This window comes from Macrobrachium rosenbergii, chromosome 34, assembly GCF_040412425.1.
Source record: "Macrobrachium rosenbergii isolate ZJJX-2024 chromosome 34, ASM4041242v1, whole genome shotgun sequence".
Classification (NCBI taxonomy): Eukaryota; Metazoa; Arthropoda; class Malacostraca; order Decapoda; family Palaemonidae; genus Macrobrachium; species Macrobrachium rosenbergii.
Genome location: NC_089774.1, coordinates 987,501 through 1,003,728, shown reverse-complemented (window position 1 = coordinate 1,003,728; position 16,228 = coordinate 987,501). Strand labels below are relative to the sequence as shown.

Below are 16,228 nucleotides of genomic sequence, written 5' to 3'. Positions count from 1 at the left end.
TATATATATATATATATATATATATATATATATATTGTATATATATATATTACCATGCTTGCTACACCAGTATAACCTGGTCACTTCTTGGAAGGGTGTCCACCATCGACTCACTGGGTTTGATCAGAATTTGGATAGGTAATGACCACTGAATGTCACGCAGAAAAGCTCTTGTTCAGCCACTGGTTCACAGCAAGTTAATTTATGTTAAACATTGTTTTTGTGTGTATATCAGTACGTAGATATACACAGGTTTATAACAGCGATACAAATAAATAGTATAAATAAAATGAAGAGTAGGACACTTTCTATTATATTAAATAGTTGTTCCAGAGGTCCTTTATTCCTCACACTGCTGAAGGACTGTGGAAGTCTCCCTACTGAGGATTTCGTGCAACTGGAACCTCAAAATCTCAAGCGGAGATGCTATGCACTACTACCATAAAACAATTCTCCCTGTATTTTGATCATTAACTTACGTTTTTATCCATTTATTTATTAATTCGTTGATTTATCTTTTCGAATAATTAATCTCCTCTTTCTGTGTTTCCTGTTACCCTCTTTTGTTTCTTTCCAATAAACATGATTTTCTTTGGAAGCTCCAATTTCAAGTCAGTGGCCCCTGAAAAAATAATAATAATAATAATAATAATAATAATAATAATAATAATAATAATAATAATAATAATAATAATTTTGAATTTCAAGGATGATTTTGAATAGGTTTCATCTAATAAAATAATAAAAGATAATAATAATAATAATAATAATAATAATAATAATAATCAATTTAATAAGAGGATGATTTTGAGTCAAAAGAGAGAGTAAAGCCAAATCAGAGAGAGAGAGAGAGAGAGAGAGAGAGAGAGAGAGAGAGAGAGAGAGAGAGAGACTGCTCTTTATTTAAATGTGCATTCAAATGTAGCAACTTTTATAAAAATGAGGTTTTGGATATCAATATATTGGTATTTTTATTACAGGGACGTATAGGAAGAAACATCCTTTAGAGAGAGAGAGAGAGAGAGAGAGAGAGAGAGAGAGAGAGAGAGAGAGAGAGAGAGAGAGAGAGAGAGGCGCGTGCGAAAGAGCAGTTTAGTGTACCTGTAGACGTGGGAGAGAGAGGACGCATAGCGATCGTCTCCTGTTCAGTTTCTCGACAGAGTAACCGACGACATTTCTTTATTACTTGGAAAAACATAAGATAATTAAACTTATAAGATGTTCTCACTTATCTCTAATTGTTCTTGAAGTTTGTTGCCGATTGTACCGATACAATCATTACGATAATCCAAAAAAGAAAAAAAAAATTATTAACAACAATACCACCATCAGTATGTTTCATAATTGTTTAAACAGTGTAAAAATTAAAAATTATTCCCTACAATGATTATTATTAATAATTTACCTTCGAGTGATGGATGATTTAGGAAAAATTATATTAATACGAAGTTATAAGAAACTTTCAGGGAATTACCATGAATTTATAATTGTGTAAATCAGCTTAATTAGGTAATAAATATGTGAAGTTTTCATTCTAAAATGAAACGAGAAATTAATTCATAGTGTTTTACTGGTTTTATATATATACATATGTTATGTATATATATATATATGTATATATATATATATATATATATATATATATATATATATATATATATATATATATATATATATATATATATATATATATATATATAGTGTTTTTTACATAGTAATAAAGAAATTGAATTGTTTCGTGATTCGCGATTGGTTAAAAGGCGTTTACCAAGTGATTTGTGATTGGTTGAAACAAGGCTACCAGATGATTTAGAACTCGTTTTGGAAAGCGATTAATGACTGTTTAACAGATCTTACTACGTGATTTGTGATTGGTTGAATAAAATCTTTATCGGGTGATTTTGTGATTGGTTACACAAATTTCTATCAGTGAAAAACTGGTTAAAAAGATATTTTATAAGGTGATATGGAACTCGTTTTAAGATTTAACCAAGTGATTAGTGATTTGGTTAAAAGATTTGAACACGTGATTTGTGATTGGTTGAAAGAATCTTCATCAGGTGATCTCTGATTGGTTAAATATAAGGTACTATTAGATGTCGCAAGATTGGCTAAAATGAAAACCACACGAGGCGGTATGTGATTGGATAAATTGGTTGAAACCCACTAATCTGTGATTGGTTGAAAGGAATTTATTTTTTCCATTGGCTATAAATAAATTTTCATCAGATGTCGTGAGATTGGTTAAAAGGAAATTTGTGATTTGTGATTGAATAAATTGGTTGAAATCCGCTAATTTGTGACTGGTTATAAATGAATTGATTTTTGTGATTGGTTATATATAAATGATCAAATGTCGTAAGGTTGGTCAAAATGAAATCCTTACCCTGTGCTTTGTGAATGGGTAAATTGGTTGAAATCCGCTAATTTTATCAGGTGCCGTAAGATTGGTTAAAAAAAATGAAATCCTCATAGTGTGATTTGTGACTGGATAAAATGGTTGAAATCCGCTAATTTATGATTGGTAAAAAGGAATTGAATTTTATGATTGGTTATAAATAAACAAACCTTTAGCAGGTGTCGTAAGATTAGTTAAAACAAAATTTGTTATTGGTTAAGTTGGTTGAAATCCGCTAATTTGTGATTGGTTAAACTGGTTGAAATTCACTAATTTGTGATCGGTTAAATTGCTTGAAATCCACTAATTTATGATAGGTTAAATTGGTTGATAACCACTAATTTGTGATTGGTTAAATTGGTTGAAATCCGCTAAATTGTGATTGGTTAAAAGGGAATTAATAGTAACTGGACGAATGCTGATCTCAAATCATTCACGCAAGACCCACAGAGGAATTTTCCACTTGACCTGACATGACCTTTGAACTCTACGAAGATGGGTCATTGCTGCGTCAGGGAAGTCATCTTTAGCACTCTCCTGTGCTTGACCTCTGCTGCTACACGTCAAGGTAAGGTCAGGGGTCAGGGATTTAATGGGAAATATATTACTTGTTTTATATGAAGGTATAGAATGAGTTTTTCAATGATTGTATATTCATACTGTATGTATGTTTGTGTATATACATACATTATATATATATACATATATATATATATATATATATATATATATATATATATATATTGTGGCGAGATATAACCAACAGTATGTTTATATAATATCTAAAAGTAATCTAAAAATCTATATTTACTGTCTTACAAATTGGCAGTTATGTGAAAACCTCACTAAATACACTCATACATACACATTTAAATACTTGTATACATACATACAGTATATACATACATACATACATACATACATATACAGTATATAATATATATACTAGCCTATATATACATATGTATACATACATACATACATACATACTCGTACATCCATCCATCCATACATACATACATAAATATTACCTCTTACCCATTACCTAAAGAAATGAAGGTAAATTACCTTCTCCCCAACAATAACTCCATTCACACAAGTAATTCTCCAAGATAATTAGATTCCATTGCATGGGAGGCCTATGGGAATGAGAAAGTCTACTACTATCTAGGGGTCTCTGTGGCTTATGAAAGATTGGATTATTATTTTTATTATTATTATTATTATCATTATTATTATTATTATTATTATTATTATTATTATTATTATTATTATTATTATTATTATTATTATTACAGCCAGCAGGTCTATATTACGTTTGATATCACTGATATGAAAATTCTAAAGGTATTCTCATGGGAAATACTGAAATAAAATTATTATTATTATTATTATTATTATTATTATTATTATTATTATTATATTATTATTATTCTTATTATTATTAAATTATTATTATTATTATTATTATTTTTATATGGAGCAAGTCTGAAATGAAAGGATTTTATATTTTATAATATTACTGACATGAAAGTTTTAAAAGATATTCTTAGGGATAAGATTAAAATGTATCTTATTATTATTATTATTATTATTATTATTATTATTATTATTATTATTATTATTATTATTATTACAGCGAGCAGGTCTAATGGAGTTTATAATATTATTGATGCATGATTTCAAAGATATTCTGATGGAATATATTAAAATGTAAATACTATTGTTATTATTTTATAATTAATACCATTGGCATGACAATTTTACAGAAATTCTTATGAAAAAGACTAAAATGTTATTATTATTATTATTATTATTAATATTATTATGGGTTCAATATTATTATTATTATGAAAGATTTTCAATATTATTTTACGGAAAAAATTTTATAAATATTATTATTAAAAAATTATTATTATTATTATTATTATTATTATTATTATTATTATTATTATTATTATTATTAATGAAAATGATTTATCATTCAGATGCAAAAACCACAATAGAACACTTATAAATAAAGCTACAAGAATCCTGCAAAACAGAACACCTTTGCACAAAACAAGCAAATAAACAAAAAGAGAAAGTTAAATAACAAAACGAACAGAAAATAACAAAGAAAATAACAAAAACTAGTTTCAGTTCTATCAATTCCCTTCAGCCGACGATCCTACAAAGCATTCAGCTTCCGGAGAAGCGACAACGTGACATGAAGTATTGGTCTATAAATATCTCTCTAATTGCCCCCAGCGTAATTCGGGTCCTTTGTGAATCTGGCCCAGTGTGATATCCATCCCTGGATAGCAGGAGATATTCACCAGGCGATATGACGATGGCTTGATATCTGTTGGATGTGTGCCGGCGTCAGTGACCCTGGTAGTTGTGACGCCAGATAACCCACAATTAATAATATCTGTTGGATGTGTTTAGTCATACTTGAAATGTGGATGTTGCTGTTGTGATGTTTCTGAGTTGGTGATGTTTGATGTCACTGTGTGATATCCACTGATGTCATCATATGACTGTAATGTCTAAGTTCTGTTTGATGTCACTGAATGATATCAATAGACGTCAGCTAGGAATGGGCACCAGTACCAGGTGGGGTCAAGATAAGAAGTATAGGTCCAGCAATCCCATCCCTAAATATGTGCTGAGAATAGGAATACTCTTCCCTTCTGGATAGCTTTTCGCTGAAAGCCCTGAAATCCGAAAAAGAAACGGAGGAAGAATTTCTTCTTCACAAGGTGGGAGTCGAACCTGTGATGGTCTGAGTTGACTTATCCAAAGAAGACTGATTTACAATTGTTAAATATCTTTGCATGAGCTTTCAAATTCAAAACTTAAAATCCAAAGGTGAATTGAGAGATTCTACTTCCCAGTTGGGAATTGAACCCACACTGGTCAGGATATCTGCTATTGATAAATAGCAATTTATAAGTCATTGTCAATTTAAAAAGTCTTATAAATTAAAAACCACTTTCCTATTACGAAAGCAGATTATCCCAAGTGTTCACTAATTCAAAACTACAGAATTATGAATTCTCCTGAAACCAAATTACAAAAAAATACAAAAAAATGAGAAAGACTGATGTATCTCAAATTCAACTCAGTCCCCAGTCAGATACTGGAAAGGCGATTCCATATTTTTATTCAATATTGCTCTTCATATTGGTAATATGATTTAATTTCTTTCAGTCTTCAACACTAAAGAAAAAAAAATCATATGTCAATTAATGTCAATTAATGCAAGTGTTATTCATACACCATTGTCCCAAATTTTCACAGAGGGTGCAAGTGATAAGTTCACTATCTATTTCGTGTGATATTTAATCTGGAAGTGAATAGGGATTTGCAGGCTCTCTCTCTCTCTCTCTCTCTCTCTGTTATTAAATCCTTTTATCATGAGATTCCCAATCAGGAATTACATTAGCATTCTCTCTCTCTCTCTCTCTCTCTGTTATTAAATCCTTTTATCATGAGATTCCCAATCTCTCTCTCTGTTATTACATTCTTTTCTCTCTCATTCTCTCTCTCTCTCATTCTCTCTCTCTCTCTCTCTCTCTCTCTCTGTTATCAAATCCTTTTATCATGAGATTCCAAATCAAGAATCACATTACCATACTCCAGCTTGCTCTCTCTCTCTCTCTCTCTCTCTCTCTCTCTCTCTCTCTCTCTCTCTCTCTCTCTCTCTCTCTCTCTCTCTCTTCCATACTTTATATGATATTTATCATCCTTCTAACCATTATTAAACTATATTAGTTTCTAAATATTTCACATCCCTTCAATAACCTTTCTAATTAGAAGCAGTCTGAAGATAAATAGTTTAATATTGTACCTTTTTGACTCAACGTGTTCGGTTCCCTGTCTCCACTAAATTTTCCCATCTGCGAGAATTCATTGTCGATAAATTGACAGGCAGGGACCTCGGAGAGACTCTGAAACAATGTATGCAGGGCGTCTATAACGAATTTCAGTTTGTTATAAGACGGTATTTATGCATTCATGCGCGCGCATACATTTTGAAAGGGGAGGAGTTGATGGCTTGATAAGTATGGGTAATATGCAATGTTTTATCGGAATGCACATATGCTTACATGTAAAAGTAATGTTTACCATATTTCAAAAATATTACTGTTTCCAGGGTAATATTATCTAACCTAAAGGCTGTTTAGCTTATCTATACACAGACCTACACACACAAAACTAAGCTTACTTTTCCTAATGAACACCTTAATATTCTTTGGAAGCTTGAATTTCAAGTCAATAGCCCCTGTGGTGGGCTTGTTCCATATGAACGTGATCCATTTACTGAATAATAATAATAATAATAATAATAATAATAATAAAATAATAATCCCAGAGAGATAAAATAGAAGCACTGAAATATAACGAAAGAAAAGAAATTTTTATGTAAAAATAAAATTCAGAAACAGAATCTCAAGAAGTTACAATGAATCCTGACATTATAATACCATTTCGAATTTGTATTTTGTATTCCTATCATCTTCCTATTGGGATAATGACTTCCTAATAGGCTCATTCATTTTTGTGTCTGTGTTAATGATGGTGTTTATCAGCTATTTGCATCAAGGATTTTGGAGTGAAGTTGCAGGACACACCTGGATGGGACCTAACACTGAGGTCTTCTATATAATATATATATATATATATATATATATATATATATATATATATATATATATATATATATATACATATATATATATATGTATATATATATGTATATTATATAATATATATGTATTATATAGCTTGTTTGTTTTTAATGTTATTTTGATGTATGTGTATTACTAGGCATAATATAGTTTACATAAATATAAACCATTTTATATGAAATTGAAGACACCATCAACTTGATTAACAGAAACAAAAATCCTAACTCATGAGTCACCCAACTAGTTATTATTAATCCTCTTCCTAGGAATGCACTAGAGCAATAGAAAATAAATATTCAAAAACATATATTGGTGAATTCTAGTTTCCTTGTACCCCCTCAAGATGTTTTGAATTTAAATTTTCTTTTGACTCAAAGTTAGTTTCAAAAAGTAACACCGGTACCTCTGGTGATTTTACTATTAAATGATATATTATATATGCATTTCAGCATATATACAATCTTAAAATAAATTGCAAATAAATCATATTTAAGGGGTGTTTATATATTCAACTGCAAAATCAACTTTATTGAAACAACAATAGGATGGAACCAACCGCTCCCCTTCAAAAGATAAATAAGTGAATTGAAAAAATCAAAACTTAATCTTCAGAATCTTATTAGATTACTGACATTCCAAAAGGCAGCTCTTCTAACTAATAACATGGGATTTTATGCTCTATTCAGGAAAATAACCTCATTATTAGAACGGCTTAAAGATGTTGTGTTTCATACTAATGTTACTGGGGTCTTTGGCGCACACACACACACACACACATATATACATATATATTTGTATGTATATATATCAAATAAAAAATTCCCCTTCAGGTAACATATGTGAAAATATATTATTTCCGAGGTAGAGCGAATTGGATATTAAAGGACGTTTAGAGCTTAATGTTTATATATATATATATATATTATATATATATATATATATATATATATATATATATATATATATATATATATATATATATATATATATATATATGTGTGTGTGTGTGTGTGTGTGTGTCTGTTTGTGTGTATACAATCACTTACACACCAAAGACCCCAATAACCTGAGTGCTTTGAGTCTGAAGCACAACATCTTCACGTCGTGGAGATTTTGAGGTTTACATTGTCCTCAAACGAGCAAATAAAATCCTTCTGTCATTAGAAAAGCTGCCTTTTGAAATGTTCATAATGTAATAAGATTCTGAAGATTAAGCTTTGAATTTTTCCTTTTTTGTTTTTTTGAAGGGGAGTGGTTGGTTTCATCTCTCTCTCTCTCTCTCTCTCTCTCTCTCTCTCTCTCTCTCTCTCTCTCTCTCTCTCTCTCTCTTCCCTTTTTTACTTTGTGATTTATTTCTTTGCAATTATCCCTCTCAACTTCTCTATAGCTTAGAGTTCATCTCTCTCTCTCTCTCTCTCTCTCTCTCTCTCTCTCTCTCTCTCTCTCTCTCTCTCTCTCTCCAAAGCGGAGGCCAAAGCGTCCGGCATATCTCCACATCGTTTTGGTCGTTCTCCATCTGAAGAAGAAGAAGCGTTCGATTCCCAGACACCATAAAAATTCCTGAACCCAAGTTTTAATGATATGGTAAGACCCTCTGGCGAAAGGAATTGAGAACCTACGAAATGATGATGATGATGATGGCGATGATAATGATGCCGGTGAAATGACAGTGAGAGGGGAGGAGGGAGGAGGAGGAGGAGGAGGAAAAACTCAATGGTGTTTCACCTCTGATATTATTCAGACAATTTTGCTCAGCTCTGGTAAAGGATTTGTTCGAAGTGATAGGACAAGCGGAGTGGATGCCTGTTACATTGGAAGGAGTGGTGGAGTATAAGTAGATTTATGATGCATATATATGTGTATGTGTGCGTGCTTGGGCACGCGCAACCCTACCTGTAATGCGATCCTTCTATATCGCTTGCCCAGAGGAGGTTGGTTGAAGCTATGCTATATGTTGTGACATTATACCCAAAATCCCACCGCTCGCTCGCTCTCTCTCTCTTCTAAGAAAATCCCCAAACGGGGGAGGGGATTTATTAATATTTGACTTAAATCCAGAGGCCGTTGGGAGGGGCAATCCAATGACCCTTCTCCATTGCCTAACTGGAAGGGCAAATTTCTGTTTATAACGTATATATACATACACATATATATACAGTATTGCTGTTCACCCGTCTAAGAACTGACCACAGCTAAAATTTCGCCCAGGGGAGCCTTAGAACTGACAATATTAAATGTCACTTGGTCAAGGAGCTTCTAAAAGGTCACCAGTCCAATAACTGACCAGACTCAACTCTGCCTCGATCATGGGAAGGTATATGTCAGTGATTTAAGGTATTCATTAGTGGTCACCTATCCAAGTACTGCCCACAAGCGACATTGCTTAATTACATCTGATTCTTCATCACTATAATTATCGTTATAAGAGAAACATCATTAAGAATTACCTGACGTAATTATTTTTGGATAATCTCTGCATTATAACTGGGAAAATATGATTAGTCACAACCAGATGATAATTCTTTGTAGACGAAATATAATTCCTTCAGAATCCTAAAGTCATTTTCTTATTATCTCTTATTACATTAAGAAGAATATAATTTTAATACTTCAAAAAGTACGTATTTAAACACACATAGATAAACAGATTAAATAAATGAGTACATTGCCAGTTTTACAAAAATGTATATTATGAATGTAATAAGGAATTGGATTATCGTAAATTTCAATTCATTTATCGCTCTCTCTCTCTCTCTCTTGTTAGAATAAGCATTAGTTTTTAACATTTTATCATTAATAAAGTTCTCTCTCTCTCTCTCTCTAGAATCTTTCTTTCTAGAATTTCAACTTTTAAAATTTCATCATTATTATAGCATCTCTCTCTCTCTCTCTCTCTCTCTCTCTCTCTCTGGTTGATATATAAAGCTGCAATATATTTATCAGAAATTAAAACGTATATTCCCTTCTCTCTCTCTCACACACACACACAAACATGCACACACACACACATACACACACAAACACGCAGACACACACACATACACACAGGCGCACATACGCAAGACATCCCCTGATGTTACCTTAGTATCTGCTATTGGCTTTTACCTCCGCATTAAGTCAGGACACTCTCTCTCTCTCTCTCTCTCTCTCTCTCTCTCTCTCTCTCCTCTCTGCTGCATTTGTCTTTCTGAAACATTATACTGTTATTTATCGCTGATATGGATAGGTATCTATTATAAATAGCGATATATATATACATATTATATATATATATATATATATATATATATATATATATATATATATATATATATATATATATATATATATATAAATATGAATAAAGATTTTTATCCATTTTCTAAAACTTCTTCAATTCAAATGAAAGTTCATTTCTTTTGTAAATATAGTGTATATATAGTGTATATATATATATATATATATATATATATATATATATATATATATATATATATATATATATATATATATATATATATATTTATATATATGGGTTTGAGCGATATTCGGTGTTTTTATTTTATTCGAAGCCAGTAAACACAAAGATCCTTTAGAAACCCAAAAGTCTTATTCATAAAAACGCCACAGCGACTGAGTAATGACATGGAGGGAAAAAGAGAGAGAGAGAGAGAGAGAGAGAGAGAGAGAGAGAGAGAGAGGACATTCATGAATATTCAATGGCAGAATTCTTTCTTTTTATTCCTACTCGGTACTATGGGTTCTACGCTTTAAATATTCAAATGAGCTACCTGTCTTTAGAGTAAGGAATATAAATATATATATATATATATATATATATATATATATATATATATATATATATATATATACATATATATATATATATATATATATATAGAGAGAGAGAGAGAGAGAGAGAGAGAGAGAGAGAGAGAGAGAGAGAGAGAGAGAGAGAGAGAGAGTTACAACCAAACAACACTCGTCTAACTACCAAGTACCTAACTAACCATTTAACCCAAAAGAGTCACAAAAGACCTCCCACTAAAACTGTCTTAACTTCCCATCAACTTCGTGGGATCGATCTCGTGAATCCCGCAGGCGAAATGATGCTGGGACCACGTTCAAATCTTGGCTTTAACCCCCAACCACCAAAAAAAGGGGATTTAGCCCAATTCAGCCCTCTGCTGCCTCCGCATTCAACAGAGACTCTCACGAGCAGAAGCAGGACTCAGGTGTTGGTCGGATCCAACTGTGATATCAGGTGTCATCAGCGGTTTCTACCTTCGCCTTTCCTGCTCAGGTAAGGCGATGCCCTTGTGACATCCCCTGACGTTGACGCCTGATTGGCGCCCCGCGGGAGAGAGAGAGAGAGAGAGAGAGAGAGAGAGAGAGAGAGAGAGAGAGAGAGAGAGAGAGGTCTGACTGGAGATGTTTTCAAGATGGAAGACAGACCCGGAATGACTCTCTCTCCTCTCGACCTGTCAATCATTTCACTTGAGTTACTTTGCAATGATTGACAGTTTCTTAAGGTCACGTGACTCCGTGAGCTTCGGTACTCTCTTTCCTGCCTCTGTAGTTCCCGATTATAGTGCCATTTCTTTCCGTGACGCCACATAACCCACAATCAATCAGTCAAGCGAAAGCTTATATTCCTCGGGAAACAAGCTTTCGCTGCATTTTCCCTTTTTATTGGGTTTCTTCCGGCCTGGGCAACAAAAAGGTACTATGTCGTGTGTCCCATGGAATATTATTATAAAAAATAAATTTAAACTTAATTTCTCTCATTATAAATAATCTATTCGATAAACATAAGACAACTCAGAACATTCTTTCATCATTTATGATTAATGTCAACGTCGCTGATTTTATATTGGGTAGTTAGTCGACTTTGGTGGGATGTAGTTCAGATGCAGAAGGGCATATATATAGCTACCTCATGCAAAAATACTTACTGAGAATCTGAAGGATAACAGCTTTTAGAACTAACTCTATGGGTCAAGAAGAAAACGGCATGGGGCTAGCAACCTCATCCCATAAAGGTTAATGAGAAACGAGAAGTATGTATCTTCTTGGAGTAACTATATATATACATATATATATATATATATATATATATATATATATATATATATATATATATATATATATATATATATATATATATATATATATATATATATATATATATATATATATATATATATATATATATATATATATACTGTATATATACTGAGAACATCTTTACGTGATCTATATGCATTCAGAATAACTTTTTAGACCATGAATTTTGTCACGTTGTATATTTCGGGGCATTGTGGGTTAAACATAGTGCATTATTATACACATGCATATAATGCTGTCAGGAAATTCATCCTTAAATAAAATAGCCGATCCCTTAATGGTTTTCAGTTTCAGTGAAATATAAAATATTGCTTTATATTAAAAATGACGAGGGATTTCCGCGCATTTTAAGAATGAATATCTTTTGGCGAGACAAAATTTCTTTATATAATACTGGAATATTTGATGGCACCTCATGGTATAAAGATTTCATAAATATATCTTTATATTTTTATTTATAAATTTCGGAGTGGTATTTTCACAACTAGATGTTATTTATAAACGAATTTAGGTGTACATAAGTGTGTATATATAAAAAAAGGATAGATAATGTATTTGAATCAAAAATTCTTCTGATTTACATTGTGTATATATATATATACAGTATATATTACGTGTGGTTATTCAACAGAGAGAGAGAGAGAGAGAGAGAGAGAGAGAGAGAGAGAGAGAGAGAGAGAGAGAGAGAGATGCTATTTGGATATAAAGGCCTGATTTACTTTATATATATATATATATATATATATATATATATATATATATATATATATATATAATATATATAAAATACACACTCGCATTGAGAAATTGATCCGCACGCACCGAGTATATATATATGTATAGCAAACGGGTCCAATTAATTTGCGCCGAGGCCTTCAGTTTTGAGTGATGTGCTAATGACCCATTGGGTCTGAATGAGAGGCTTCAGGGCGAAATAAGATGGATCCTTTGCCCGCTCTCGCCAACTACATGTCCAAATTAGATTTCAAAGTTGTTTGCTCAATGGAATCGCTCTCTCTCTCTCTCTCTCTCTCTCTCTCTCTCTCTCTCTCTCTCTCTCTCTCTCTGTGTGTGTGTGTGTGGTGAATGACCACACTCACATAATCATAAGTATAAATATAAGAAAAATATTTAATGCTACACTCTCGACTGATTGATCGATTATGAAATTTAGGAGTTAAAGACCAGCATATTATATATATATATATATATATATATATATATATATATATATATATATATATATATATATATATATATATATATATATAATTATATCTTAAGGTACATTTACTCTTTAACTGCTAAGTGAAGGATGAACTCCCAGTGCAAAGAACTTCCATGTTATTTACATATTCATAATCCTCTCTCTCTCTCTCTCTCAATCATTCTATATTCATGTGTATCAAAATATCAGTTAAAACATAAATGAAAACTGAAAACATAATACTTCTAATGCCATTTCAAATATGCAAAACAAAAAATATTGTGACCAAAAACCAATTTGCAAATACCTAAGGACAACATTTATTCTAAAACAACTACAAATCATCGAAAGATATAAAAGAAAACCTTTGAAATCTGACCACCACCAAACAGAATATGAAACACCTCCACGAAGATGGAGACAGAGAGATAAAAGCTATCAAATGTCTCAGACCATTTTATATTTGGTATCTCTCAAGAGCGGAAGATTGGACAGGCACAGTATTTTCTAGAGAGAGAGAGAGAGAGAGAGAGAGAGAGAGAGAGAGAGAGAGAGAGAGAGAGAGAGAGAGGGGGAATTTGTGGCACTCTCACACGGCACTGCCACGATTAAATGGTGCCATGGAATACCTTGAGTCTCTCCTGAGGGCGATACCTTGAAGTTTGTGGAAGGGAGGTTTGGATTGATGGAATGAGTACAAGTTGAGTTAGTGAGATTGCCGTAGGGTACTGGGTCTGATTTTGATGTGGTCATTTGAATTTGAATGACGAAGTGGGTAAGATTTGTAAAGCAAGGTTATAATCGTGAGGACATTCAAGGTTAGAATCTTGCTAATCCAAATCTTACCCAGTTCATGATAGCAATCAATCTAACGATACAATAGATTATTATTATTATTATTATTATTATTATTATTATTATTATTATTATTATGAGGTTAGACATTAAAGCATCAAAAGGAAAATTATATATATATTACATTATTATTACTAACAGCATTATTATTATTATTAATTTTGAGGTTAGATATCAGAATCGCAGACGAAAAGTGATACATTAGAATATTATTATTATTATTATTATTATTATTATTATTATTATTATTATTATTATTATTATTATTATTATTTTGACGTTACATAATTAAACTCCAAACACATCAAACTAGAGTAATTTACTCACCAAACCTTAAACATGACTTTACCAAACCTAACATCACAATCTCTCAACACAACACAACCTTCCATTATGTCAGCCAAGCAACAGCAGAGCAACCAACCAATCAATCAATCAATCACGGGGTCTTTTAAAACCTGCGCCTTTGTAGTTGTTGTCACAACAGAAAGGTCAGGCCAATCATTCCCCAATTCCCTCCCTCCCCCCTTCCTTCTTGTTTCCTCTCGTCGCCTCTGTGACCAAAGGCCGCAGCTTTTGCGATGCCAGAGAGTAAGTAGGGAAGGCGTTTCACCTTTATTGTCAGTTAAAGCTTGGCCGTGGATCTCCTACAGAAGTCTCGTAGGATATTTGCTACACAAGCAGGGATAGCTGTAGATCGTCCCCTTCTGTAGGATTTGTAGTTGACAGAAGTCTTGTAGGATATCTGCTACTCAATTACAGTTTTCATATTCATCGTTGCGTGGGTGCTTGAGTATTTCCGTAGGATATTTGCTCAGCAGGGATGGCTGTAGATGTCGTTCTTTATGCATCAGAAATCCTGTAGGATATTCACTAACCAAGCAGGGATCGCTGTAGATGTCCTAATATAGGATAGACTAATGAACTGACAGAATTTCAACATCAGCTTTGTATTGTCTGCAATTTTCACATTTTCACAATTCCAGCAAACCACAAAAATCCCGCAGGATGCGCGACCGTCCAAAGCAAAGGATATCGCGCCACGCCACCGGTCTAGGATGGCATATCCTTTACAAAGGAAGCCACGCATACCAAAGGCTTCACTTGACATCTCTCCTGCTTAACTGGCCACCGGGTGTCCTGGGGTAGGACCTGGGGTAGGATCTGGAGTAGGACCTGGGGATAGAACCTGGGATAGAACTCGCAGTAGGACCTGGGATAGTACCTGGGGATAGTACCTGGGGATAAGACCGGGGGATAGGACCTCTGGTAGGACGTGGTGTATGACTTGGTGTATGACCTGGGGTAGGGGCGGGGGCAGGACCTGGGGTAGGACTATCAAGCAGCGTTCAGTTCCGTAGGATACCCGATCTGGAACTGAGGTTCCTGATAATGGCGTTTCTTTGAAGTTGCTGTTACTTGAGTGGTTGGGTCAGGAATAGTCTGTATACATAGGTATACATGAATTAAACTATTTATGTATATCTGATATACAAAAGTGTCTTTCATACACAGGTGTGGTGGGTCTAAGAAGTAGTGTAGTTATCTAGTAATAGTTTGGGATGAAGTTTGTTTTTTATATTGAATTTTGGGTACACACACACATGTATATATATATATAAATACATATATATATAAAAACAAAAATCCATAAAAAAATAATTAAAGTAAGACGAATGGCATAGGTTCATCATAGAGAGAGAGAGAGAGAGAGAGAGAGAGAGAGAGAGAGAGAGAGAGAGAGAGAGAGAGAGAGAGAGAGAACTCCGCATATATTCCTGTGCAATATAATATAAAAACACATCTAAAATGATTAAAAGTGAGCCGACAGCTGACATAGCTGCATCGTATTGCAACAGACACATATCTAGAACTCGAAAGGTGAAAGTTCACTAGACAACACTTAGCGAACATATAGTCGTTGTCTAGGAAACGCTTATTTGCAAAATGTAGAGAGCCTCATTCGACCAGACAAACTGAACACTT

General features: G+C 32.9%; 1 protein-coding gene across 2 annotated transcripts in view; it reads left to right on the top strand.

The window, feature by feature from the left end:
- The first annotated feature begins 1,094 nt into the window (after positions 1-1,094).
- Positions 1,095-16,228, top strand: part of LOC136856041 (uncharacterized) — a 276,656-nt gene continuing 261,522 nt past the window's right edge. Inside the window, exons 1-2 of one of the 2 annotated variants that reach the window (XM_067133599.1) lie at positions 1,095-1,161; positions 2,792-2,966. In XM_067133599.1, the coding sequence (XP_066989700.1) occupies positions 2,894-2,966 (73 nt within the window). In that variant the 5' untranslated portion in view covers positions 1,095-1,161; positions 2,792-2,893. Of the gene's footprint in view, positions 1,162-2,302; positions 2,967-16,228 lie in introns of those variants that run through there. The other variant, XM_067133600.1, reaches the window with a different exon arrangement.